The sequence below is a fragment of the Coffea arabica genome, chromosome 2c, assembly GCF_036785885.1.
Source record: "Coffea arabica cultivar ET-39 chromosome 2c, Coffea Arabica ET-39 HiFi, whole genome shotgun sequence".
Taxonomy (NCBI): domain Eukaryota; kingdom Viridiplantae; phylum Streptophyta; class Magnoliopsida; order Gentianales; family Rubiaceae; genus Coffea; species Coffea arabica.
This window is the reverse complement of record NC_092312.1, coordinates 67,671,844-67,682,908: the sequence shown is the minus strand read 5'-3', so window position 1 is coordinate 67,682,908 and position 11,065 is coordinate 67,671,844. Positions and strand designations below refer to the sequence as shown.

The 11,065-nt window shown below is 33.7% G+C and overlaps 1 protein-coding gene across 1 annotated transcript; it reads left to right on the top strand.

The window, feature by feature from the left end:
• Nucleotides 1-6,151: 6,151 nt before the first annotated feature.
• Nucleotides 6,152-7,467, top strand: LOC113727522 (probable carboxylesterase 12). The gene has a single exon (XM_027251741.2). The coding sequence runs from the start codon at nt 6,356-6,358 to the stop codon at nt 7,343-7,345; it is 990 nt and encodes a 329-aa protein (XP_027107542.1). The 5' UTR covers nt 6,152-6,355; the 3' UTR covers nt 7,346-7,467.
• Nucleotides 7,468-11,065: the final 3,598 nt, after the last annotated feature.

Sequence of the window (11,065 nt, the reverse complement as noted above, 5' to 3'; positions counted from 1 at the left end):
AAGAAGAATCCGGTGAACCAGTATCCGTTCAAATGAGTGTTTATGCGCTTGTTGATGAAATATTTTGAGAAAAGTTTAGATATTAGAATATAGGTCAAAAGATTTGATCCCTTGATTTACACCTAAATAAAATTTTAAATCTATTTTAGTGGTTAATTATTTTAGGAGCAGTTGGTTAAATTCCAATTTTGTCATGAAATGATTCTTTTGATTGAGTAGTTGTCATCTTCGTAGTGATTTGGAAAATTTTTGAAAATGGTAAATGTACAAATGAATCTCTGATTACTTATTTGTCCTTTCTGTCCTTCTCTGGACAAACCAATAAATTTTCCTGGTTAGCCGGCCCTCTGTATTTCTGCAAGACTATTTATTCCCTTCAGCTGAAAATTGAAAACAAGAATCTCGAGGCACCTGCATCTTATAAAGCCACTTGGCAAAAAGCTCAAGTATTAATTGGAGAAGTCAAAAATAGCTTGAATTCAGATCAATCATCAATCGTTTATGAATGATGTAATATATATTTTGTAATTTTAAGTGAATTATTTGGACATTCTTACAATAAAAAGTGTAACATTTTATTATTTTTTATATGGATCGGATCTAATGCATAATAATTACGTTATGATTAGTGCTAAAGCCCTGGCTTGAATTGGATTAACAAGGACCGGACTCCTTCATGGAGAGACCAAGCACTGGATTTTGTTATTGTCCTCGATATAGTAACATTTTATATTGATTATCATAGGAAGTACAACTTTGGGAAGAAGAGGGATAGCGAAGCATTGGAATGGATGCTGACTCCAATTTTAGTTGGGGTATATCACAATGGAATTCGTGGGCTTTCCCTAGTTAACCGCAGATATTGTAATTTTAGGATAAGTGATTGTTTTAAGAAAATTTTTTTGTTACATTATAAATATATGTTCTCGTCGCCTTCGTTAATTTTTCAGTCAACAGTTTATCTAACATATATCAAATGAAAAAAAATTGCTACGGTACAACTCTAAATTTTTTTCCCCAAATATTTTTCTTTCCAAACACGCCTAATAACCCTGCTCAGTCAAAAGCAAGTCTTAAATGCCTCCTAAAACTCTCTTTCAAATTATTACACCACTTAACTACACAGAATTTTGAAATTATGTTAAACTATTCCAATTGCACTCTTCTCCCACTTTTTTAAACTATCCTCTTAGTGTTCTGTGTTCAAGTTTTGGACAATTTTTGGCCCTTATCAATTTTTTTTTTTTTTTTTTAAAAAAGTGGTTAATAGTGAAAAAATTCTGAGTAGGCAAAATGCCAAGTTTAACTCTATTTCCATGCGTTCATGCATTCTAAAGTAAATGTAAAAGCTAGTCATTTTGTACAAACTTGCAGTCACATCCGAAGGTTCTATATTTTTACTAAGAATTTGGTGTAGGAGGCAATAGATTTGGCTCCTCTTTAGTATTCACTTTCGACATTTTGCTTCACTATAGTCTTAGATGATTGGTACCTAAAAAATGAATGTTTTGAATGGTCAAACAAACCCAAATTTTAACGAAGTTTTAAAAATATGAATCCATAAATTTAAGCAATCTTATACTAATCCAAAAATCTAAGCAATATGGAAACAAGAAAATTTCGAACAAGTTTCCTAATCTTTTGATGTTGATATGAATCCATAAATATAAGCAATTCTATACTAACTCGCAACAGCAGAATATAAAAGTAAATTTTAATAAGGAAGAAAGTTGGTGAGTAAAGAAAACAAAAAACACATGGCGATAAGTACAGAAAGCAGTTTCTCTTTTTACATCAAAAATAAAATCGAGAGGACTGCTTGGGACAATGGCTATGTTAAAGTTCTTTGTTTAGTTTTCTCCTTTATGTGGGAAAATTTTTTTTTTTTTTTGTCAAGAAATTTGGTGCTTGGGATGAATAAAGCAGATATAAAGAAACCAATTAAAATTATATGAAAAAAAAAAAAATCCAAGGTTATGAATTTATATTAGGAGCAAAAAATTTGAAAACTTGCATGGCTGTTGCTTGTGTCCGAATTTTGTAAACTTAATTGAAATTTTAGTTGGCGGAACAAAATTCAGTGTGTTTGGCCAAAACAATCTACTTGTCAAACAATAATCCCAAAGTAATTCTTTTTCCATTTTTATTCCCTTGTTAATCCACTTATTGCCACATAGGATCCCTATTAAAAGAAAAGAATCACTTGTAATTATTTTTTTTCCTTATATTACAAGCTTTTTTTTCGTTTCTATTTGGTGCCCCAGGAAAGTAAATCCATATTAATTAATTCTATAAAATTATCAACTATCCCTTGAATTACAACAATTTTGCAGAAGAAATTTACCCTTTCATAGAAACAATAATGCCAGTCTCACTATTGTGTATTCTTATGGCATCACCGCATCAGATAGCAAGCACATGTTACATATATATATATATATATATATATATATATATATATATATATATATATATATATCCTATCTTTTGGTTATATCTCGGTTTTATTCTTTTGTTGCTATTATTCCTCCCTAGCATTGTGCTTGATTGCTAGATCACAAGTTTCTTTCTTTATTTGTTGTTACATGCAATTAAATGCACGGTGAACTCTTGACATTATACATTTCAAGAAATTTTGGAAAATTGATTGTGTGACACACTCGTAAGTATTTCAAGATAATGATAATAATTTAACGTGAACTATACAAGTTCCATTTTAAAGGAAACGAGAAATAAAAAAAAAAAGTCTTTCATTTTTTGACTCATCACAGAGAACCTAAGTAAGTCATGATTAGCACTAGAATTAAGACAAAGGTTAGTTAATAATCAATATTTGGAAGAGTTATCATTGTGCATTCTAACTATGAAAAATGATGAATTAACATAATAGATCTCCAAAGATTTTTAGTTTATCTATGGCAATTCATCATACACATGGCAAGAAAATATTTTTAGTTGCAATGATTATTTAAGAAATTTTCAAATATAATAAGAATTTTCTCGTGGTAGACAATGAATAATAAATAGAGAAGAAGTAGCAAAATTAGAACTATTGAAAATAATTAAGGATTTGTCTAATGTGAGTTAACAATTAAGCTCTTAAGAGTAGTTATTGACATTTTAATGGGGATTTACCTCTCCAAATTAAAGAAGATAAGACTGAAAGTTTAAGCGTGATTAGTTTTTCATATTTAAAGTCCACATGGCAACAATTAGATTAATAAGGAAATAAATTTTGAAACTAAATTAGTTTGGAAATATTTTTTAAGAGGAAGACTATTGTTGTGGCAATAAACTCACGAAATTTAAACTGCTAAAAAATGCTCATTAATTGGTGGAAATTATGTCGATTGTGTAAATGAACTTCAAAGGTATACAATTATTAGTCAACACATGCGAGTGCAATGTAATAAAAATTAATTATTAGTTAAACTAATTTATGAAAATTAAGTTATGCTTGTAAAAAAATAATTCTAGATGTAGTTTTTTTCACAAGAAGTTTGGGGGGTTGAAATTTCATTTGGTTAAATTGACTGTTGTCTTATTATGTATGCTTGCTCGCGTCCCCAAAACTTGGGTTGGCTGGTATGTGCATTACCGAGCGGTACATGTCTTGGGAGTAAACTGTAGTTTATGCCTATAATGCCCATGCCCCAATGTTTTCTTCCTCTTGCTATTCAATTATTTTCGGTTTTCCATTTCCTCTTCTTGATTTTTTTCCCATCTATTTCTTGACTCTCTCTTCTTATGTTTGTTGTTTATTTTTTCCTCCTTTTTTAACCATTCTCTCTTGCTTCTAATGCACAATCATATCACTATTATTAATTGATTACTCATAAAAATAATCTACTTATTGAAATCACACGTGCTTTATTGAGGTGTTTGAGCAGATCGAACTTAACTAGTAAGATTTCACGTGAAATTTTTTCATTGATCCTGAGTCAAATACTAAGTACATTAAGTAATTGTTTTGGACTGCCATAAGATTTTTCAAATTTCCTTTACCATCAATGCTAAGTTGCTAACTCTTTGGAAAAGACGAAGGGAGGGCTGAGGGCAGCATCTTCTTCTCTTTGCGAAAAGTTCCGGCGGCAGCGTTGAATAGTGAGATGGAAAAAACGTTTTCATCAACGAATGGGCGGCTAAGCTTTTTGACTCTAGTCTGGAAGAAAAACATGCTGGCCGTAGGTAACGTATACAACTCTTATTTGTATGGAAATTATCGTCTTGCATAAAATATGAATCCTAAAATTTTTGCAATGTAAATCCCAGAAATTTTGGTAAGCTTCAGACAACGTGATAGACATTTTTCACCATTAATTAATTGTAGTTTAATATAGCTAAATATTAATTTTATTTTAAATATAACTAAACTACTTGTTTACTCTCTTTGTTTATCCCTATTTTGGTTCCTATCTAACAAAACTCATAAATAAATGAACACTCACGCTATTCTTTAAACTCTCAACCAAACAGATGTTTCTTATGCGTTTGTGACTCTTAAAGTGACAGAGTTTGTTTGTGGTGCAACTATTATTACTTCTTGGAAATAGCAAAGATTATACACATTATAAGTTTGAGTAGAAATAAGCAAGAATTTATACACCTTAAGTTTGAAAATTGTGGACGATTAAAGGTTGTGTTTGGATTGCATTTTTCTAGATTTTTTGTAAAAAAATTACTGTAGCGATTTGATATATGTGAGGTAGAAAGATGATTGGAAAATGTATTCACGGAAAAACATAACAATTTTTCTTTGGAAAATGGCTGTCATTAAATAGATTTGGGGAATGGTTATAGGCTCTAGTGAAAATTCATCCATAAAATTTGGGATTTTTTTTTAGATAAAATTATCTACAAAACCGTAAGGATCCTACTACTAATTGACATGTTGCCACTGAATGGTATTTTATCAAAGGTACCGATTGTTTTTTGGAAATATGCAACCACAATACCAAACTAAAGACACAAGCTTCACTAAATTCAGTAAACACGAGAATAAAAACAACCACTTTTGAAATATTCCAAACAGATTTAATAAGGATTTCCAAGATTTCCTCTCTCATAGTTGAATCGACCTACACTATAATTTTGCAATATAAAGAGGAACTTAGTTATTTTTCCTTATTTTTGGACATATTTATTTCATCTTTCTTGAACAAATATTGAATTAGGGTTTACACTTTGTAAAAATTAAGTTAAAGTGGGTTTATGAAAGACATCATAAGTGTGAGAGAGAGAGAGAGATTAAAGAAGTCTAACCTGTAATCCCACTTTTGAGTTGATCAGTGGAGGAACTTGGTTGCAAATCTAGAATACAATAGAAAGAGAAAGAAGAGGCAAAAAAAGAGGTGAATTACTAGTGATGATGAATGCCGTGGAATTTGCTATACGGCTCCATATCCTGTTAATTAAATGAGATATCTATCATTCAAATATTTATATTTGGTAATAGGTGATGGTTACTGGTTATAACAGGTTGCCAATCTTTATTAATGAGGTGGTGCAATATAGTGAGCCATCAATATAAAGAAGGTTTACACTAATGGTATAGGAAAGATTTATTCTAACTTTAAATGCATCCCGATACAAGTAAATTACGCAATTAAATTCTCAATCAAACGTTATTCTTTTGTCCCAAAATTTTAGATATATTCACCCTTACAGAATAGATACTATTGAAGATTTGAAGTGTCAAATAGTGGAGAGAGGGTTGGATTGAGTTGATTGACAAGGTGGGAATGATTGTAATTAGGAAGATAAAAAAAAATTAGAAAAAGGGGGGGGGGCAAAGAAGATTATATGTGTGGAACTAATTGCTTACATGAAAGGCAATTGCTTCCTCCGTCCTGAATTGTTTGTCGCATTTTGGAGTTCCAACTTTTTAATAATAGTGATTTGATGGTGCTACTAATAGATTTGTTTCCAAAGTTACTCTCAAAAATTTAAATTTGAATTTAGTATAAAATATAGATAAATGAAGGGATAATATTGAAAAAGGAGACTAAAAATAATTCTGACTTTGGTAAAATGATAAATATTTTGAAATATTTTAAAATGAAAAGTATGATACTTTTAATGGGACGAGTGATTTGAGCGATGTTAATAAATTTGTTTTAAAGTTGTCTTCCAAAATCGAAAATAGAAAGCGCGACACTTATGAAAAAGAGAGAATTATTAGCATCTACCCCACGGCCTTGATTTTTATTTTACTGTTTGGTTGGGACCCCAGCATCTTGATTATTCAATCCTTTAACTTGCGTTTACGAAACCTTTCACCGGCTTCCGGCTATATATTGTTCTCATTCCTGAAATCCCTCCCTAGAGCGCCCTCTCCTTTGTCCACCTTCTAACAATGGCCTCAAAGTCAAATGAGATACTTCATGAATTGTCTCCCTTAATGCAAGTATACAAGGACGGCCGGGTGGAAAGATTAGTCGGGAAAGACGTTGTAGCTGCATCAGTGGATCAAGAAACCGGTGTTGAATCCAAAGATGTACAAATTTCACAAGAACTGGACATCTCTGCACGGCTTTACCTGCCCAAAAAAGCCAAACAGGGAACAAAACTTCCTCTTCTGGTCTACTTCCATGGAGGAGGCTTTTCCGTCGAATCCGCCTTCTCCCCTTTTTATCATACGTACCTCAATGCAGTGGTTGCAGAAGCTGATGTTGTAGCAGTTTCAGTAAACTATCGCCTCGCTCCCGAGCACCCTTTACCCACTGCTTATGAAGATTCTTGGATTGCACTCCAATGGGTCGCTTCTCATTCAAACTGGGAGGGTCCTGAGACATGGCTCAGGGGATATGCCGATTTTGATCGGGTGTTTCTTGGTGGGGATAGCGCTGGTGGTAACATAGCACACAACATGGCCTTAAAGGTCGGGCTGGAGAAGCTGAAAGGTGTCAATGTTGAAGGGATTTTTCTCAATTGTCCTTATTTTTGGGGGAAAGAGCCAGTTGGTAGTGAAGCCACAAGATTGGAGAAAAAGGGACATCTTGAGGCCAGTTCTTTTTTGTGTAGGTCCTATGTTGAGGCCACTTGGCATTTTGTTTACCCAAATACCACAGGGCTAGACGATCCATTGCTGAATCCTGTGATGGAACCAAATCTTTCCAGGCTAGGCTGCAGAAGGGTGCTGGTCTGTGTTGCTGAGCAAGATATTTTGAGGGATAGAGGATGGTTTTACAAAGAAGCATTGGAGAAGAGCGAGTGGGCCGGAGATGTGGAGGTTGTGGAGGTTGCAGGGGAAGATCATGTCTTCAATCTGTTCTTTCCCAAGGGAGAAAATGCTCTGTCTTTGCTGAAAAAGTTGGCCAGTTTCATCAATGGGAATGGGGTGTAGATGCATCTTGTTAGTTTTAAGTGGATATATAACCACTTTGATTAGCGTCATTTCCTGGATGATTTATGTGTCTATTGAAAGTTCAATTCAATCTTGAGAATAAAAAGCTTTGCCATACACAAGTTCTTGCTTTTCAACATAAATGGACCAGCAAGGTAGCTTTGGTAATTGACCTTTTTGCATCTCCTACTGCGAGCCAGAAAAAAAAAAATTTTTTTTGGAAGTAATCACTATTCGATGTTGAGATATCCCTAGGGAAAGTTCAAAATTCAAAGATATCCCTAGGGAAGTCAATTATTCAATTTCTCTGTTTATAAAATTACCCAAACAAAATGAATGCCAAAAAAAAAAAAGAAAGAAAGATCCCACCACAACCCTCCACCGCCCCACCTAAACAGGCTGCCATCTCCCTTTTCCTCCTCTTTCCCCTCCTCCCTCCACTCGCTCTTCACCTCCTCCCGCCATTGGCTTCGCCATTAGATGGTGAAATAAGTGTTATGTTGGTAACTATTGCAATCAATTGCCTAAACCACACGGTTGGGAATCGTTTCAATCAAATGGCCTAAACTACATGCGGGGTTTACAATCACAGTTAGGGGTCAAGAGTTTGATTTTGACTTTAAATTTTAGTTTGAGGCCTTAAGAGAAAGGAGGCGAAAACCTAATTGGTCTGTATTATATTTTCCCACAACAAAAAGGAATAGAAAAAGTATTATGTCTCCCAAAGCCAAAGGGCTTCAAATGGATTTCAAGGAGAATTAGGCCAAAAAATTTAAGAAGGGCAAAAAAACAATTCATGCAATTCTTGGTTGGTTAGTGGTAAGTTTCATGATCTACCAAAACAAAAAGTTTCATGATCTACTAGTGATATGCAATAGCTTTTTTTTTTTTTTTTGTCGATACAGGGGTGTCCGGGTCAATTCTTACGGGGCCCGACTAGTACCCTGCGGTCCGGGCCCGGCGCCCCAACCCGACCCCAACACGTTAAGTGCGCAGAGGAATCCAGCAGAGCGAAAAATCGAACATGTGATCTCAAGGTTCACTAGTGAGAGGCGCTGCCGCTGAACCATTCACGCGGGGGCTTACTAGTGATATACAATAGCTGCTTCATGAGTAATGCTTCAAATGTGGCGCCTAGCTGGCTACCGTGGTCAATGACCTTGAAGATATCGAAGAAAGGTCTCTCTCTCTCTCTATTTTTTTTGGTAATTAAAAGTTTAAATAAATTTGGTTCTAATCACCATCATGACTTAGGATATGCTCCCGAAATCATATGTTACTTATCAGGATTCTTATAGATCGTCCATCAATACAATTCTCGTATCGACAGTAGAACTCAAACACATTTTTTAATGAAAGAATGACTTGTTATTATCAATTGAGCCAACTTATTTATTAGTCATGCATCTTCTGTTAGCTAGCTAGTCCCGCCAAGAAATCAAGGCAATTTGGACTGCTATATATGGAGCGCCCAAACAAACTTTAGCTGCTGGCTGTATCCTGTTTGAGTCTACACTCTACAGTGCCCTCATAGCTTATTGCATTAGGTTCAGTTCGGCACTGTTTCGTACCTCACCAATTAACACAAAGGCTTTTTTGTACCAAAACACCAAGACGTACTTCGATTAGAGAATTTACTTGTCGGTAAAATTTAGAAAACGTGACCCTGAACAAAGAAGTAGCGGCTTCCCTGCTAGCTTTCCCGCAGTCCCACGTCGATTCTAAGGGGTTTGGCGATTGGATAGTTAAGTCCCCAAATTTACTTCAAGAGTTGCCAGTTTTTGAGGTTAAATTTTGGATTAGATTTAATTAACTAATTTCAAAAATCTGTAAAAAAAGAATAAAGAAGTAGCGCAAAAATTACATTAATTTTCTGCTGTCTATTACGAGTCCACTGAAACAGCTTTTCTAGACATGGGAACTTACTCCTATTTTTTTGTTCAACCAATGAATGAACAATAACTACTTACTAATATAAGTTGGTTGAGTTAGTAAGAATGGACGACACTTCCTCATAAAAGGTTGTGTGTTCGAATGTAAGAATTGTATTGATGAGTGATCTATAAAAATTCTTGTAAACAGCCACAAGAGCATATCTAACCCGTGGTACTGATCGAAATCAAATCCATCCAAATTTTTTCTACAAAAAAAAAAAAAAAAAACTACTTAAGATGCTAAGATTACATTTCTTGCATTCCTTAATCCTTTCCCTTTTGTCCTTGGTTACATTCATCAGCATAAAAAATAAAAAGGCCATAGGAAATAGTTCAGGTGGGATTGTCCGATATCTTTCAGCAAAACATCATCAATACCTGTATTCATCATTCCATGTTATTCCTCCTCTCACAGAAACGCAATCCAACCTATCGCACATCCCATTGCATCTGCGTCGGACTTACAGAAACAATTAAGCTCTACAGAAATAGGGGGGATTTAGAGAGACAAAACAAGGAGATTGGCCGCATAAAGAAAGAAGAGATCTCAGAGGAACTTTTACAAGAGGAAGAAAGTCTTTTGAGATTGGCCACGGAGGAAAGTTTTTTGTGGTGGAGACGAGAGAGGAATGGCAGAGACGGCCGACGGGAGAGGATTTCTTGATATGGTGAGGAATTGAATTAATTACTCGTGAGGACAAATGTTTTCCAAAAGTAACCAAACAGATGAAAATTAGAAAGAAAACAAAACTTTTTTCCAGAAAAAGACTTCCAATGAAATTATTTTCCCAAAGAAAATATTTTACATCTGACCCTATTGAAAGGTCAAGTCAATTACTGTTGTCCCTTTATAATTTCTTTCTATGGTAAATTCGTGCTTAATTTTCTTCTTCTTCTTCTTCTCTGTTTGAGGCTGGCCACACAAATGATAAGGATACGTAGCTCGCCAGCTATATAAATATTATTCCAATTTCATATGACCTTTTTTTTAAAAAATATTTTAGAGTTGTTCGTATTTATTCTTTTGTAACTGGGAACGTGTGTTATGATGTTATCGTACCTACTTTTGTTTCTAAATTCTAAAAGAATGATAGTACTGGAAGGATCATCGAGAGAATATTCTTTTCTTTTTTTTTTTTGGTACGAAACATTGACCAAGATATTCTGAAGAAATCAAAGCAATATTTAACATCATGACGACCAAAGTACATGCTAAATCAGTTAACATAAGAAGAAGGAATTTAGAATTTTTCAGCAATTAAGTAAATTAGCTTCTTCGTAATACATGTGCCAAATAATTGCTGAGTCGAAATAGAGGGGTTGCACCCATTACGTTGTACGAGTAATACTTAACCAGTATCTATCTCGTGCATTAGCATGGAATATTTTTCTATTCGATTAATTGTGAACCAATAAATAATCCATTAACAATATTTTTACATACTATTCATATTTACATCAAATAAAATTAAGTATTATTTTTTTTACCGAACAGCGTTTAGATTGTTAGTTTTGGATGAATGACAATTATGTAAAATTTATTAAATTTGAAATTCAACTTTTGCACGTGTTATGGATCCAACGGTGTACTGTATACACTGTTAGTGTATACAAGATTTATTCAAAAATTAATGTATCTTGAATATTTAACTACCATATTAGTCCTTATAAACTTTATATGTAAATTTATACAATGTGATAATTTTCATTAAATAGTGTAATACATAAAAGAGAAAAAGAAATAACATGTATTCTTGGAGATGGTTTTTAGATTTTCTCATGATAA